At 53.6% G+C, this 17,301-nt stretch overlaps 2 protein-coding genes across 4 annotated transcripts; one reads left to right on the top strand and one right to left on the bottom strand.

The window, feature by feature from the left end:
* Positions 1-282: 282 nt before the first annotated feature.
* UNC5CL (unc-5 family C-terminal like) lies at positions 283-12,699 on the bottom strand. 2 transcript variants are annotated; one of them, XM_045813714.2, is made up of 9 exons: positions 12,155-12,699; positions 7,603-8,048; positions 6,798-7,098; positions 5,810-6,072; positions 5,046-5,147; positions 4,698-4,765; positions 3,773-3,873; positions 3,498-3,611; positions 283-2,045 (listed from the first exon to the last, which is right to left on the bottom strand). In XM_045813714.2, the coding sequence occupies exons 2-9, from the start codon at positions 7,985-7,987 to the stop codon at positions 1,823-1,825; spliced, it is 1,557 nt and encodes a 518-aa protein (XP_045669670.1). In that variant the 5' UTR covers positions 7,988-8,048; positions 12,155-12,699; the 3' UTR covers positions 283-1,822. The 2 variants fall into 2 exon arrangements, with proteins under 2 accessions (XP_045669670.1, XP_045669671.1); XM_045813715.2 differs by having other exon boundaries at positions 12,160-12,699.
* A 1,408-nt stretch (positions 12,700-14,107) lies between these two features.
* TSPO2 (translocator protein 2) lies at positions 14,108-16,648 on the top strand. Of its 2 annotated transcripts, XM_045813711.2 has the most exons (4): positions 14,108-14,238; positions 15,423-15,616; positions 15,974-16,115; positions 16,365-16,647. In XM_045813711.2, exons 2-4 carry the CDS (start codon positions 15,444-15,446, stop codon positions 16,563-16,565), a joined length of 516 nt encoding a protein of 171 aa, XP_045669667.1. In that variant the 5' UTR covers positions 14,108-14,238; positions 15,423-15,443; the 3' UTR covers positions 16,566-16,647. The 2 variants fall into 2 exon arrangements, with proteins under 2 accessions (XP_045669667.1, XP_087713273.1); XM_087857147.1 differs by lacking the exon at positions 14,108-14,238 and having other exon boundaries at positions 15,424-15,616; positions 16,365-16,648.
* Positions 16,649-17,301: the final 653 nt, after the last annotated feature.

The following is a 17,301-nucleotide window of genomic DNA, read 5'->3' as shown; positions in this document are numbered from 1 at the left end:
CAAGGAAGTGGGGAAGGCCAAGGCACCAACCAGGAGGACAGGACACAATGGAAGAGGGAGGAGGTGAAAGGGCCCCACCCTGAAGTCACGCTTCTAACAGAAAGGGAAGTGAACCTCCCTACTTTATCATGTTGAACCCAGATAATTTTCACTCTGGAAGCACAATCTACAAAATGCTTCCCTCCAACCTGCCCCATCACTACAATTTGACCAAACAAAACCATTCATACCCACATCCAAATTTATCAATCTGAGCAAAATGCAGTTAGTAATGAAGAAAGGTAATTTTCATATTTTATTATACAATATTGTTTATTATAGAAAAAGCTTTCATATCTTTTAATTAAATACAAAAGCAAAGTGTTAGTGTTGCCAGAGAGATTGTTTGCCTGCCCTTAAAAAAAATTAACAACACCTGTTTGCAAACAAAAGTATTGCTAAAACTGAGTCAAATCCTTTATTCTCTTTCCAGGACCAAGTCCACTAATCTCTTTTCTATACAGAGTCTAACACATAGTAGAGGGTGAATAAATATTCATTGACTGAATGGTGTGTTCTTTAATACCCACTGTTTATTTCCTGACCCTAAACTGGATCTTGATTCATGAGGTAAAATCCACCCCACCCCCATTCATAGGGTAGCCCAGTGTCCTTTCATTGCCTTTGATACATAACATTGGATTAGAGACATTTGCCTGAGGGGAATGACTGAGGGTTTCAGAGAGTAAAGGAAACCCTCAAAGGCAGGCACAGTGACTCAGTAGAGGCGGGAAGATGTAATAGACAGATTCGGGGAAGCAGAGGCTGCAGGAAATGGTGGCAGAAAAAGAAGTCAGAGAGACTGAAAACTCACACAGTTCCAGATAAAGAGGTAAAAAGTTGGGTACAAATGTTAATCTTGAAGTTTCTTTTCCATTTTGATGATTTATGATGGAGATAATAGCAGAAAGAGAGGAAGACAAGGCAAGGATGGGAAGACAGAGAGTCAAAGGAAGACAAAGGAGACAGGTGGGCAGCCAAGCATGACTGACCTTGAACCCTGGTCCTCCCCTCCCCTCACACCCACCAAGCTGAGCTCCTTAACGCCTCAGCACCCATGCTTACTCTTGGCTCCTCCTGTAAGTCCCGCTGCCATCCTTTACTCCCTCACCCAAAGATGGCCGAAACCCTCTTTACATGTCCCTGCCCTCTCTCCAACAACCTCCATGAAGCCTTCTCACTGCTCCAGCCCACACTCCGCTGCCTCCCCTCTCAGCTCCTAAAGGACATCTATCTGTTCATCCCACGCCCACATGCCCTAACCACAGGGCACTGCTGTTTTGGAGTTGACCCTCAGCCCATGAGCGCATCTTGACTCCCACAAGAGAACTGTGGGTTTGTCAAGCTCCCAGTTCCATCTCCTCTATCCCAGGATTCCCCGTGATACCCAGTCCGAAGCTGAGTATCACGAAGCACTCAATGAATCCCTGTGAACTGGCCAATCCCCAAGGAGTGCCAACAGGGCAGCCTCACAGTCCACTGGTCTAGGAAAGAGCCTCCTGAAGGCTGGCCAAGCCGGGCCATCTCCTGGGCTCCTGCGCCCCCTGCCGGCCAGGATGGGACCTGTTCACAGGACCAAGCGGGTCACAATTGTGATCCCGACCCCGGGGAGGCTGGCCATGGCACCCCGGCTTCGCGGTGGCCGCAGGCACCGTCAACGGGTTCTGACAAGACCGATGGGCACAGCCAGGAGCACCTTCTGCATTCTTCCTCTGTGTCCGGCCGGGGGGGGGGGGGGGGGCGTGCCCAGAGTGCTGCGGAGTCCCGCCCCTGGAGGGGGCGCTCAGAGCTTCTCGTCCAGCTCCAGGCCGTCGTTCTCCTGGGCACCCCCGCGGACCGGCGCCGGGCTGCCGCTGTGAGTCCCGTTTAGGTAGCTCTGGATGGCCGAGGCGCAGTCCAGCCGCTCCATGACGGTCATGAGGTAGTGCAGCTCCTGCAGGCTGCCGTTCTGCTCCTCGAACAGCTCCAGGATGGCCGCGGCGGGGCTGCGCTGGCAGGACAGGAACCTGGCCGGGATGCGGGGTGGTGGGCGCGCTGTGGCCGGATCCGCCCCCTCATCCTGCTCTTCCTGCCTTCCAGGGGACTGGGGTGGTGGGAGGGCCCAGAACCTTGAGACCTGAGACTGTCCTGGCTCAAAGGCTATTTCTCTCTAGACCCCGGTTTCCTCCTCCTTCAGCGAGGGCTTGGACAAGAGGACCTCTAAGGCTGCTTCCAGCTCTGTAATGGTCTGTAGTTGCTTTCTCCATGTCCCCCACCCCAAACACACTCTCCCCTCCTCCTCCCTCTCCCCCAGGCCACCACATCCTGCCCACCAGTCAGGAAAGAGTTGTTCTAAACCATGGCTTCACCAGGACCCTTCCCTGCTCAAAAACCTTCCAGAGTCTCTTTCCAGTACTAGCCAAGCCCATGCTCCAGACCCTGAGCTCACCCACAAGTTGGTGTTGTTGTTTTTTCCTGACCTTTTCTCCCAATCCCAACCGGAACCTTGCTGCTGTGGGCCTATCCCTTTCCCACGTTGCACACACCACACCCACAACCAGCTGTGTTACTCCCTCCCAACAGAGTGGCTGCTCCCCCCTTTCCCACCATCTCCTCCCAAAAGCCAGTTCTAATTCCCATCTCCTAGGTGGAGACCATCTGCACCCTCCAGTTCAGACTTCTGGTCAGAGCTACCCCCACGTCTTGGTTATTCTTGCTTTAGCTGTTTTGTGTCTCTGTTTTCACCTTGCTACGCAGCACTGGATATACAGAATAAGGCACAAGAAACCCTGCCTTTACTGTGTTCGGCTCTCTGGATCCCTTGCTACATACAGTGTGTGTTCCTGGATGCTAGAACCAGGTCTCATTCATCTTGTACTCCAATGCTTAGCGTAGTTTTCAAGGACACGGTGGGTACTTGATAAATGTTTAATAAATAAGTGTTTAAATCCACTCTGCTTTCAGCTGGGTCCAGTTCTAGTCCCATCTCCCGGGTGAAGTCCTTCCTGACTACTGCACTCATAGTCTGGGTTCTGGAGCTTAAGCTCAGAATTGTTCTCGTACCGATTGCTGTTGACAGAGACCATGCTTACATTGTCCGCATTATTACTAACATTTATTGAATTAACACGCCAGGCACTCAACTACATGCTGTATACACATTATCATATAGTCTGCCTTCTACCCCTCAGGGCACAGCATGTCAAGCACTCAGTATGTACCCAATGACTTACGTGTGAATTGATTCATTTTTAAATATTTGTTGAGCACCTACTCATGAGCCAGGCGTCATTCTAGGTACTGAGAATACAGTAATAAATAAAAAGAGCTGCTCTATTATGGGGAACAGGGTGGGGAATAGCCATTCTCTGACTTCTAAGTTGCTCCCTTGTCTGTGCTGCCGTCCTCAAGGTGTCCCAGGAACCCCCCCCCATGCCAGTCCACCCCCATCTCCCACCCGCAGACCTCACCCCTCTTACCGGATTTTCATGCCGCAGAGCCCCAGATGGGAGGCCAGCCGACGCCAGTCATTGCCTGTGATGCTGTTCGGTTCCAACAACATCTGCAGTTGCTCAAAGAGCTCTGGAGGCAGCCTGGGGTGGGGGAGGTGGGGTTCTCAGAGGGGAGGATCAGAGAAACCCAGTCCATTCCACACACACACCGAATGGTGTACGCGCCCTGCAGGAGCCAGGGATGGGCGGGGAGAACCCCAAACACCCCCCTGCCGGCAGCAGCCCAAGCAACCCCACCTCACCTGTTGCATGGGGGTGGTTGAGAGACCGGGGGTGGTGCTGCCCAGGATTCTTCCTCTGATGCCTGGAATCTGAGGATTTCCATGTACTTGGTCTCCAAGCCCTGAGCCAGCAGAGAGTTGGGAACACACTTAGGGATCATGAGACATCCCGTGAGCAAGAAACTGGGGAACCTGCCTCCATTCTTCAACTCCTTCAGCCTGTCACCCGGAGTTACTCTACCAGGAAACACAGGCCTGCCCCACCCAGGACGCCCTCCCCTCTGCTCCCCTGACCCCAGAACTTCCAGCTTTAAGTTTGCCTACTGAGTTTCTTGGGGGCTGAGACATGAAGCTCGAAGAGGGTGCAGTCTAAGACACCAGGAAAAGTCTGGGTGAGGTCACGGGGCAGGGGAAAGTCAGCCAAACGTAGGGACACTGAACTCAGGCATATGTGTCTCCTTCCCTCCATCCCTTGGTCCCTCCTTGCAAGTGACAACCTGAGAGGTACTGGCCTACTCTCCACAAAGATGCCACCATGGTTCCCCAAAGGCTCTCAATCCTGATGCCTTCAACTCTTCCCCTTTGGGAGAGTGGGATATTTAACTCTCATCCCACCTACTCAAGCCACCTTCTCTGGTCGCTCTAGACAGTCAGCCTAGGAAGAAACCACTTTTCTCTCATGTCCAAGTTCCTCTGGGCTAAGAGAAGGGCTTAATCTAGGGTTTGGCTCTTTTTCCCCCCTACTGGATTCATCCATGGATAGACAAGAGAGAGTCAGGGATGAAGGGTAACTTGGAGGCCAGGTGGTCTCAGCCCCTGGAAGAATGCCATCCACCTGCTTGATTATGTGATTAGGGCCAGACTGACTGGGCACAAGACCCCTCGCCCACTTTGCCTAGGGCTCCCCCAAGCCCTGCCCTTCTTTTGCCCCTCAGCTCCAACTCACATCCTGGAAGGTGTGCATGGTGACAATGATCTCATTGGTAAGTGCTGAGCAGTCGTCGCTCTCATTGGCTACAAAGAGGAGAGGACATGGCAGGTAAGAGAGGGCAAAGCCTGGCATAAGGGAGCTGGAGAAGTGAAAGGAACTCCCAGGCAGGCTTTCGAAATCCAAAGACACTGGTCAGGGTGTTCCATCTTTCTCTTTACAAAGATCAGTTGTGGCTCCTCTTCTTTAGAGAAGGTGCACGTGCATGCCTGACGGAATGGGGAACTGCAGAGGGGAGGGGAGAGGAGGGGTGGGGGTTGAGGGGGAGTGGACAGGGCAGGAGGTGGACCGGATCTCCTGGAATACCTGCTTTTCTCCGGAAGCAGAAGGAGCGGAAGGGGCACTTTCCATGCCAGATGTGAAGATGGGGAACCAGCTGGCAACTGCTCTCGTCCACATTCTCCCAACCTGGGGAGGAGGCAGAGTGGAGGGCCTCAGAAACTGGGCTCATCTACAAGTGTTTGAGGAGACCTACTCTGTGGCAGGTGTCATGCAGGGTGCTGTGGGGAAGGATGAGGCAGGAGTGAAAGCAGGAGGGTGTCTTGAGTGGATGGGAGTCCTTGGAGCCTGGACAGGGACCCTGTGAGCAGCCTTGTCCTACTACCACACACCTCCTACACCCCAGCACACAGGCCTCCCACCACCCACCCTCGACCCCCAGAAGCAGCCATGCACCTGTGCCCTGTGCCCTGTGCACGAGCCACACAGACGTCCTCGGCCCCATGAGACAGTGCAGCAGCCGCTGCCACAAAGGAGGGTGGACAGAGAAGACTGGGACTCCTCTCCAGACACCAGCCCCAGCCAGGTGGGACAATAAAAGCCCCCACTCCCCTTGCCCTACTCTGCATCATCCTGTCCTCCCACGGAGAGGCCAGAGCCGAAGGGATCTTAGAGGGAGGAAGTAGGCAGAGCCTGGGGCTCCCGCAGACAGCAGCAGAAGCCAGAGGTCCCCTTGAAGACATTGCCTGCCCAGGAGTCTCCAAAAGAAACTCGAGGTTCCCAGATTTCCACCCAGGGGAGGGCCCAGACCCCCCCCCAAGTGGGGCTCCCCAGACCCCTGCCTCCCTCACCCTCAGAGATGTACTTGAGCTTCAGGCACTGGTCCCCTCGGGCCCCGGTGAAGTCGAAGAGCTGGCAGGGCCCACGCAGGCGCCCACCATGGGGCTGCTCATTGGCCACGGCCCACTGCAGGGCGCAGGGTGTGTTGTTGAGAAAGTAGATGCGCAGCTGCAGGTGGGACTGCCCCGGTGCCAGCGGCGAACAGAACACGGCCAGCTGCAGCCATTTGCGGGCTTCCCGGCCTGCAGGTGCCTCCAGCACACAGGTGTAGAGGCTGCAGAGAAAGACATGATGGGGACTGGCACAGAGGAGGCTGGGACCCCAGTGCACCTGCCACCTGGCTCCCACAGCCCTAGGAGCCAAGGAGAACAGTCAAGGGCAAGGGTAGGGGGGAACTGGCAGGGAGGCAGGCAGGTAGGGGGATGAAATGTGAATCATGTCGTGGTGACCATCGCCGAGCGGGAAGAAGAGCCCCAAGCACCCTCCAGCAGGGGAGAGAGGGAAGGAGGGCTCAGGGCCACTGTGCTTCAGAGGGGTCGCACACATGGCTGGCCCTGTTCCACTCAGTGGGAAGGACAGGCAGAAGGGCCAAGATTCTGGAAAGACAGAGCTAAGGACAGACATGAGATGGGAGATGTTTTCAAGAACTAGAGGGGACAGGCTGCTCTGGACAGTTCAGAAACAGTCCTGAACAGGGACACATGGTAGAAACAGACAATTTTAGAGAGACAAAGGTGGGGATGGGACAGACCCTTCTAGATGGAGGGCTGGGGTGGTAGGTGTAGACAGGCAGAGAGACTGCCACAGGGGGCACAGTCCTGGACAGGGTTGGAGTGGGACAAGCTGCCCTACACACTAGGACAGAGGGACCAGGAAGGGCCACGGTGGGAAAAGGGATTTGCAGGCCATGTGGGACAGATCAAGGGGCAATTCCATACAGAAAGGTGAGGATGAGGCAGACCGAGACAATGGGCAGGAAGACGGGGCCGATGGGCCTACCTGAAGTGGGAGAGCTGGATGCGACACTCGTCCCGGGAGGTGTGGGTCCCAGGCCGCCCCAGGGGCCTCCAGGCCTTGGCATCGAGCAGGGCTGTGTTGCTGCTGTAGGTACGGGCATGGCTGGGCTCCTGGGCACAGTGCTTGAATGTGAGGGTGCAGGGCTTCAGGAACGAGGCCCCATGGGGGCCACATGCCACCACAGGGCTCACCAGCCCCTGGGCTTGGGACAGTGATGGGGCGTCCAACAAGTCCCACACCAGGATCAGTGACACCCGCTCCTGGCGGCCCACAGCCACAGCTCCTGGGGAGAACAAGAGTTGAGCAGGCAGGCTCACCCCCACCCCAGAAGGGGCCAGGCCACAGTGCGAGGGGAGGTGGGAGAAGAGCCCAGGAGAGAGGGTCCCTAGCAGGGCACACGGGGAGGCAGTGTGCAAGGAGAGAAAGACTGTGAGCTGGCTTGTGGCATAATCCTGAGCAGGTCACCCTCCTTCATTTCGGGGCCACCGCTAACCCATACGGGACTAGTGGGAACTTGCAAGAGGTGCTCTTGCTGCAGACACTTGCCTTTACTGAGAATTGTCATAACACACTGTTCATTATCACCAGGCACTTTACTTCCACCTGTCAGGGACTTGTCATAAAAATATGCAATCTATCCATCTTTGGAGTCAATAAAGTCATACTAAAAATATAAACAATTTTCAAAATTATGGAGATGTCTACAAATGATGCTCCCTTAGGCACGATGCCCTTGTACAATGTGCAAAGAACAACTGTAGGCTGAGAAGGGAGAAGGTGCAATTACCTGGCGGGATGAGCAGAGAGATGCCCATATCCTGGAGCATCAGGCAGCCACCTCGGTGATCCACCTCTCGGGCCGAAAACACCAGCAGCTTGTGCATCAGCTGACGGACGATGGTCTGGCCTTGAGTGGGTGTGTGCAGTTCCTGGTAGAAGGCGGCCATCTCCGGCAGTGTGGCCGGCGGGCACTGCCTTGAGGACTCATTTTCTGGTAGGGGAGTGGGAGGGGCCACTGGCTCCTCTTGGCTATCCAGCTTCCAGCAGGCCCCCAGCAGCCGGCGAGGATAGTGCCATCTAAGGCACTGGACCAGAAGGACGGCACTTGCCACCGGGACCCCCACCAGCAGTAGGAACTGGGCGGGTTGGAAGGAACTCTCATGGGAGCACATCTGCCTGGTCACTCGATGCTGCCAGCTGCCCTGCACCCCTGGGCCAGCCAAGGCCAAGGACCTGGAGAAGGGAAGAGGCAGTGCCAGGTAAGCCTTTTCAATGTCATGGAGGCCAAGACTTAGCTTCCAAATGGCTGCCGTGAGGGAGTCTTCATTCCAGTGCATCCTCGATTAAAACCTTTAATGAAACGTCACCTACCTTTGTCTTACTCAAGAACCTACCATGGCAGCCCATGGCCTAGTACATCACATTAAATTCCCCGGAGGCAGAAAGAGCTTGGGTTTGGAGGTAGAGGATATAAATTCAAGTGCCACCTTCGCCACTGGCTGAGCGAGTTTGTCATATGGCTTACTGTCCCTCAGTTTCTGCATCTGTCGAAATACCCCTCTTGATCTTCATAGAAAAATCTTAGAGTAGAAAAGCAAGTTACAGAGAACCAGACATTCTCCGATCTCATTACTGTAAATAACAGAACTGTATACAAGCACAGATACGTATTTATGGGTATATATATGTCAATCACAGAGAGAGGTCTGGAGCAGAGCTATGCAGTAAAGTTATAATGTAAGCTGGGGTGCCTGGGTGGCTCAGTCAGTTAAGCATCCAGCTTGTGATTTAGGCTCAGGTCATGATCTCATGGGTTGTGAGACCCAGAGCTACGCTGAGCTCTGTGCTCAGCGGGGAGTCTGTTTGGGATTCTCTGACTCTCCCTTCCCTCCTTCCCCCATCACTCTTTCTCTAAAGTAATTAAATAAAATCTTTACATATATATATGTGCATATATATCTATGTAATATATAAATATGTATATTCTTATATCTGTAAATATATTTTATATATGTAAATATATATTTTATATATCTGTAAATATATATTTTATATATATGTAAATATATATATTTATTATATATAATATATATATAATGTAAGCCACAAATGTAATTTTAAACTTTCTAGTGGCCACAGTAAAAAGGTCAAGAGAAACAGGGGGAATTAATTTTAATAATATATTTTATGTAGGAGGCGCCTGGGTGGCTCAGTCGGTTAAGCATCTGTCTTCAGCTCAGGTCATGATCACGGGGTCTTGGAATCGAGCCCCACATCGGGCTCCCTGCTCAGCGGGGAGCCTCCTTCTCCCTCTCCTTCTGCTCTCCTCCCTCCCTCTCCTTGCTGCTCCCCCTGCTCATGCTCTCTCTCTCTCTCTCTGTCATAAATAAATAAATACTTCTAAAATAATAATAATATATTTCATGTATCTAACCCAATATATTCAAAACATCACTTTGAGAGGAAATCAATATAAAATTACTGAGATATTTTACATTCTGTTTTCATACTAAGTCTTTGAAACCTGTGTGTATTTTACACTCCCAGCACATGGCAGTTGGGACCTGCTCTGTTTCAAGTGCTCAGCAGCCCCCCGAGCTAGTGACTCCTGTCTGGGGCAATGCAGGCAGGTCTGAGAGGACACACTGCAAACTATTCCCACCAGTCACTACTGAAACAGACAGGAGATTGAGAGGGTAGAAGGTGTGAACTAGGACTTTCAATTTTCTTAAACTCTTTTTCCTGTGTTTGAATTTTTTTCACCCCAGGTGTGTATTTTATATTAACTTCGTAATTCTTTTGAAGCGCGATCAACAGTTAAAAAGTAATTACCACTCAGAGTGATTGTGAGGATGGCATGAGATCATGGGAAAAGCATTTGCCGATGATAAAGCACTGCCCAAATATGTTTCTTTATGCCCCACCTACTGCCAGAAAGGTCAGAAGGTAGCTCACAGGCACATGTGAAAAAGAAGGAGAATAACAAAGTTAGAAGAGAAAAAAGAGAAAGAAAACCAAAGGTGGGAGCCTCCAGTGAGGCTCGAAGGAGGCAGGGCAAGGGCAGGCGCCGGCTTTCTGCTCCCCTGCTTACAATGGGGGCCTCAGGTAGGAACCTGGCCCTTCCAGCAGCTTCCCAGTACAGTTGCCAGACCTTCCTAAGGCCCTCCGGAGTCTAAGGGAGGATTGAGATCCTCCTTTAATTTCCAATACCCTACACTCCTGCCGGGCTGGGGTCCTAACACCCGGCTAATTCCGCCTCTGAGCTTTGCTCCAGCTGTTCTCCCATGTGCCTCACCTTCCCACCTGGACCCCCCTGCTCGACAGCACCTCCCCATGGCTCACCAACCCTTGACACGCTCACCACTGCCCTCCCACCTCGACTCTACGCTGTCACATGTGATTTTTCTACTCAAATGAGCATTTTCTGAGCATCGGCTGTGCACCTTGCACTGTGGGAAGTTCAGTCTTGACAAAGATGTTGTCTTAGGCAGCTCTCGGGAAGTTTCTGAGGGAATGTGGTTCGTTCACTCCGTAGCTGAGATCTGGGTGGTATAATATTTTCTTTCAAAACCCTCAGGATCCCCATGGTTGATTCACTAGGGTCTGCACTAGAGAGGCTTCTGCATCCATTCCTCTCCACTCCCCACTCTCACACCCCAACCCAGAGCTGAGGCCTCACCTCAAGCCTCCAGCTCCTTCCATGCCCACCTCTTCCTTCCTTCCTCAGGGCCCAAGAAACCCAAGCCCCTTTCCTTAGGTCCTCCCAGACAGGGGCAGAAACTCCTGTGCACCCTCAGGATTAAGGAGTGGGGTGGGATCTATTGCCTTCCGTGTCCCCATGGAAAACGTAGACAGGAAGGAAGCTTTGGCATTGCTCCCTTTGCCTGACAGTGCAACCCTGCAGACACACTGTAGCGGCCTGCTTCAGCCAAGCTCCTTGCAGGGCACGGGAGGGAAGTGGGTGAGTTGGCAACGCCCCCACATCTGGTGGGAAACGGGGCTGGAGCGGCCAGCCTCCCTTCACGGAGCAGCCATTCCAAAAGGTCCTTCCACATGAAAGACAATTGGAATTATAACTGCAATAGTCCCAGTTATCATTTATGGAGCTCTAGTCTATGCCGCTGTGTTGGAGCACGCTGTGTGGCCCATCTCATTTGATCCTCACAGTAGCCTTGTGAGTTAGGTGTTATTTTTATCTGCATTTCCCGGATAAGGAAGCCAAGTTTTCTTCCCACCGTGGAGACGTATGGGAGGCTATTAAGCCACAGCTGAAGGCAGAGGGAAGGATGAACAGGGACGATGACCGTGTTCCAGAAACACTACCTTTCTCTCCCTGCCCCTTTTTTCGCCCCAGGTCTCTCCTCCTTTCCACTTCTAGAGGAAGTGAAGTTGGAAGAGAAAGAAACAAAAATAAATGGAAAGACCCGAAAGGCATATCCTTGGTTCCACAGTGCAGGATGCCCCCCACCCCCTGCCCACAAAGGCACCAGTGGCTAGCTAACATGAAAGAAAGGAGGGACTCTGCTCTGTTTCTGTAGCAACAACCTTCCTGGGGCCTCAGAAGACCAGAGTCCAAATCCCCTCCACCCCATTAGGTGGCGCAGCAGAGTCTCCCCGCCCAGCCTCCCAACCCGGACAGTTGGCATATTGCTCCCCCGGGCCCCAAGGAGCCTCTCATGGGCAGCCCATTCATTAACTCCCCCCCAGCTCGACCCCCTTTCTCCCAGGCTGACAGCTCTCCAAGCTGCTTGGCCCTCACTCCATCCTCCCCTTAACCGTAAGAGGAGGAAAGGTCCTGAATCTACAGCAGGGCAAGCAGATAAATGTAGCCTAGACCTTCCCAAACCCATGCCCGCCTCCTTACTACCCATGGCTCCAGTCTGCCTTGCCCCTGACCCCAGATTATCCTGGGTAGCAGGTCCCCCAAGACAACGATCCTTTAGAATGCTGCCATCACCTGTCCCTCAGAAGTTGCCTCCTCCAGCACCAAGATCTGGATTCCTGCGACAATGCTCTGCTCACGTCCTTTGAGACAACCTCAACACTTCTCCCACATCACTGGTTCTTACCATGCCTGCTCAAACCCTGCTAGCTCATTGCTGAAACACATAAAAAGTACCAGGATGGATGAGTCCAAACCTGACGTGGGCAGTGCTCATCAGCATAGCCTACATTTCCATAGTGCATACAACTGTCTCCCAGGTCCTCACACCCACTGGGCACTTGCCCTCTGCCCTCTCCATGCCCGCCTGGCTAAGCTGGCCTGGCTCCTCCCCTGAGCCCCAGGTGGCTCCATTGCAATGCCCACCCCACCTCCAGCTGCCCCAGGGAATGCTCACCTTACCGTGTAGGTGCTCCCAGAGGCTGCCGGCTTGTCCAGGAACAGCAGTTCCTTCTCTGAGAAACAGAGAGGTCAGCCAGACCCAGTCACAAGGCCAGCAGACAAGTGGAGGTGGGCGGGGAATCCGGGCAGGAGTGGCCCGGAGCTTCCGGGCAATGACCTGCCTCCCAGCACCCTAAAGAGGGGTGGGGGAGTCTGTCTCTGTCTATTGACAAAGTCCAGCCAAGGCAGGGGAGTAGCTGAGGATCCCAGAAGTCAGTGGACTCACCAGTCTGGGTCTGGAAGGGAGGGGACAGAGAAAGAGAAAACCTGGGTACAGGTGAACCCCTCCCTACAACGCCCTCTGCTGGTGAGTGGCTGCCCCAGCCAGAGGCCAGGGAAAGGGCAGAAGGTAAGAGGGGGGAGCCCTGATAGAAGCTTCTCAAAGGACAGCGTGCATACAACCACATGAGGTACCGGGTGAAAACATGGGTCCTGATCCCGTAGGTCTGAGCTGGGTCCTGAGATTCTGCACGTCTAAGAAGCTCCCAGCTGACGCCAATGCAGCTGGTCCAGAAGCTTAGACAATGTCTAGTGGCACTCTTTCCCACGCAGAGATGAGAGGAGGCACTGAGAGGGTTAAGGACTCCCAAGGTGCTGGCAGCAGCGGGGTGTTCCCCTATCTGCTCCCTGCCCTCACTCAGAGTTGGCAGGAGCCCTGCACTCGGGGGAGAACAGACTTTGGGCTGTCTGCCAGCCCGAGTCCCTTCATAGAAATTCTGCCTCAGACAGATAGTGCCAGTGGAATGAAAGATCTCTTCGAAGATGGATTTTTTTTCTCCAGCTGTTTGCTGTTGTACTTATAGCTCCTGGTACAGCCTGGTCCATAGCAGGTATCGAATAAAGACTTGTTGAATGAATGCATGGACCCATTCAGAGAAAAGAGGATGCGTTTTGGTGCCAGACTACTAACACTGAACACAGGCGACTCATCTGTGAGCTGTGTACTGTTAGGCAAGTTACTCAACCCCTCTGAGCCTCCCTTCCCTTGTCTGACGAATGCTGACAATACGATCTACCACGTGAGGCGTACGCGCGGTCATCATTGAGCTAATAACTGTAAAATGCTCACCACAAAATGGATGCCCAGTAAGTGGTCACCATTGTCACGGCAGGCACCGCGGGCTGGCCTCCTGAAGGCAAGGACCACGTGAACTGCCCCCCCCCTCGGGTATCATTTCATAGAAAATAAGTAACTGCCACTGCTTTCATCTCAGTTAATGATTGTCCAGCCTCTTGTCCCTGACTGCCACCCCCTCCCCTCTGCTGCCTTCCCCAGGGTAGAAGTCAGAGGGTGGGATAAACACCTCTCAGGGTTGCCTGGGTCCCCAGAGTGGAGAGATGGGGCAAAGGAACGATGGAGAGCCGCCAACCTGGGAAAGGGACCTCATGAGTAAAGGACAATCAAGGGAAAGGTGCTCAGAACCTTTATAGGGACGAAAAGAGAGGGTGTTAGTCTTTGCTGGACAAGGCTCTGTCTGAGTCACACGGGAGCCTCCTTTCTCCTCTGAGTCATGAAGTTATAGGGGTTTGTGAAAATCTGTCAAGCTCGAGTTCCAAGCCGGGAAGGAGCATGCCAACTAGGCTATAACCAGAGGCTGCGTCCGTGCATGTGAACTCATTTCCAAGCTGTTGGTGCTTGCCTCACTTGGGGATAATCCCAGTTACAGGAAGGTCCTGGGGAAATCTGAGGGTCCCCACCATCCCTGTGGACACAAAGCCATTTCACGGGATGTGGATGCTTCAGTAGGCTTATAGCCTGGAGCTGAGCTGGCCCAGGGGATCAGACTCTCACAATGCCAAAGCCTCGACCGTTCCAACAAGGGGCCCCCTCCAGAGGCCAGGTCTAGCAGACCAGGGGGACCTCTCCTAAAAGGAACCCTTCAGGGCCGTGCAGACATGCCAGTGCCACCACCCTTGTCATTGGAGAAAGACAGGCCAGATGGGAGCCTCACTCCGCCCTCCTCCCGTCCCCCACCCTCCTCCTGCTTTGCACACGACAGATAGCATCGGGCACTCGGCCTGGAAGGGGTGCTGCCTGAGGTAAGGGGAATGCAGGCCTGGGAATAAGGAGGCAGAAACAGGAGGGTGGAGACAGGAGAAAAGAGGATGGGGACTGTGGAAGGAGCCTCCAACACCGGACATAAAAACAGAAAGAGAGAGAGACGAGAAGGCAGGAGATAAATGAATGGACAGTGAGGAGCAGAGAAATAGAGAGAGGCACAGGCAGGCAGGCCAGTCGGCCCTGTCCCCAGAACCTCCAGGACGTGGGCAGGACCCCGGAGTGGGCAGTTACTCCAGGACACTGAGAATCACCACACCTGTCTTCCTTACAGTCCTGGCAGTCACGGGGAGGAGGCTGAAATGTCATGTGCAGATGAGAACGATATGGGGTAGGGGACCCTGGCCGGAGGAGAGCCAGTGCCTTGTTCCACATGCCGGTGATGTCCAAGGCAACATGCGAATGAGTGTGGCAGCTTTTTAATCAAAGACCAGGCAGTTGCTTCTTTGAGAAGTCAGGCCACAAGAAAGTGGTGTTGGTGGCTCTGTCCCTCTGGAAGTGGAGAGGTGGAGGAGAGACCTCCCCAACCCCTGAGGGGCAGGCGAGACCTAAGGCTTCAGAGAAAGGAACCCAGTGTCACTCAGCTGAGTTCGACTGTGGGCAGCGCTCAGGCTGGGTGGGCCTCTTGGGTCTGCCAGTCTGGTGTTCAAGATAAGCCTGGGGGCAGACGGGCTGCCCCATTCTTGACTGGAGACGACCCCCAGAGATCTCTGGCTCCTGCCTTTCTAAACACGGTCCTCCAAGGCGGGTTAGATCAGCTTGGCTGAGTTCAGCATAAGGCAGCGTCCCTGTCAAGGGCCTGCTATGTACCTGACCAAGTGCCGCCCACTATGAGAGCCGGGAAAGACGGTCATATGTGGACCTGAACTCTAGGGGTCAGATACACGCTGGGGGGAGGAGCCTTGCGCTCAGAAGTAGCTATCAATACTGGACAGTATCTTCTGGGTGCCACACTGGTGTTGTGGAGAAAATAAGGCCATGGAAGCCAGAGAAAGGGCAAGGGTGGGAGCTGGCCCAAGGTGAGGAGAAGGGCATCTCTGACTAGACCTCCCATGAGGGGCTCAGGCCAGGGAACAGTGTCAGGTAGGACGTGGAGACAGTCAAGCAGGCACGGGGAAAGGACTAAGACGGAGGCCCACCACCAGCATGTTGTTTGCCTTCCTAGATTTTTGCCTCTGTGTGGGGAATGCAGCCTCAAGGCGCCATCTTTTTGGCCCTTCCCCAGCTGGGGCCCATCCTGCTCTGGCTGCTCACCCGTCATCGGATGTCCGGTTGGTACGACAACCCAAAGAAACCACCCTGGTGCCCACCTCACAAAGTCTTGTTGGCAGGGTGGATCACCATCTACTTTATCATGGGGTGAGTACCCATTTCTCATACCATGGCCCTGGTACCTGCTAGGGTGGGGCCTCCACCCCGTACCTGAACTGCTGCTGCGTTCAGGCCTCCAAAGGGATGGCACGCCATCTTGCCTCTTATGGGGGTCCCCTCTGTGCCTGCATAGGATTCCAGCCAGCCTTGTTCTTTCCCCTCTCCAAGTTTCCCCATTGCCTCCCCCACCTCCCCGCTGGCCCTCAAGTCGTGCTTAAACACTCTTGCTCCCATTTCAGCCCACAGGGCTTCCTTTTAGTAACCAAGAGTCCTTATACCAGGGGACTTCTTTCATTTGCCATGAAACACCCTCCCTCTGAGTGTTCTGCCACCATCTCTCCACAGCTATGCCTCCTACCTGGTGTGGAAGGACCTGGGAGGGGGCTTTGGGCGGCCCCTGGCCCTGCCTTTCTGCCTCTATGCTGTGCAGCTTGCCGTCAGCTGGGCTGTCCTGATTCTCTTTTTCGCAGCCCACACCCATGGTCTGGTAAGGCATGCGGTGTTCAGCAGTGGAAGTAGCGTAGCAGCAGGTGAGACCGCGGGGCCCCCCAGAGCAGATAACACAGCAGACCAATCAAGTGCAGGCAGGTTAACGGGTGGGCGGACTTCTCTGAGCTCCAGTTGAATGCCCAGACCTCAGCAACTTGGCTCATGGGGTCCAGGATGCTGCAGAAAGGCCGAGGGCTCAGTTCTCAGGGCAGCTGCCTGACGGCCCTGCACTCCCCCCCCCGCCCAGGCCCTGCTGCACCTGCTGCTGCTCTATGGACTGGTGGTGACCACAGCGCTGATCTGGCATCCCATCAACAAGCTGGCCGCCGTGCTGCTGCTGCCTTACCTGGCCTGGCTCACCGTGACCGCTTCCATCGCCTACCGCCTATGGAGGGACAGCCTCTGTCCAAACCATCAGCCTCAGCCCATGGGGGAGAAGAGCGACTGAGGCACCAGGGGCAGGAGGGGAGGGAGGATGGCCAGGGTAGGGGTAGAAGAGAATGCAGGCAGGGCTGTGGGGCTACTGGGGGGAGAGGGGAGCAGGGGGAGGGGGAGAGGGGGCCAGGGATTGATGAATCCCTGAAGATGACTCAGCCCAGTGTGGTCACTGTCCTGGGTTCCCACGGGCCAATTTCCACTCGATTTCAGGAACGGGAAAGATGGGGGATACTTATTTTATACTTAATATAAATTAATTAATCCTGTATTAATAAAGTAATTTAGTAATATCCATTAATAAACTCCTTTAGTAACTTCTAGGGTATGATGTGAAGTGCATATCCGGGTCCACGAGGCCTAGGGCTGCAGAGCGGAGGGTAGACGCGTCTGCGCATGTGTGGGAGTGCATGTCCGGCGACGCACACGGGAGTGCGAGCATGGCGAGGGGAGGCTGGGCGCACCCTCTCCGCTCCACTCCCGCGCCCTCCAGTAGGGCCGAGATATTTAGGCGTTAGATTTTTCAGTTACCTAGAACACAAAGTCTTTTTGAAAAGTTCTATAAAAGCAAAACGGAAAAGTAGATAAAGTAAAAAAAAAAGGATACGAATTATACGTGTCAGGTTTATATATTTTATTTTATTTTAGAATAGTTTAATGTTATTTATTGGATTTTAATTAATATATATTAATAACAATAATATAATATTTATAATATGTATCATATTATATTATAGTTATTATAATAG

Source organism: Ursus americanus, chromosome 29, assembly GCF_024610735.1.
Source record: "Ursus americanus isolate L20-20 chromosome 29, mUrsAme1.1.p, whole genome shotgun sequence".
Classification (NCBI taxonomy): domain Eukaryota; kingdom Metazoa; phylum Chordata; class Mammalia; order Carnivora; family Ursidae; genus Ursus; species Ursus americanus.
The sequence above is the reverse complement of the archived record's forward strand: the minus strand, read 5'-3'. Positions and strand labels throughout refer to the sequence as shown.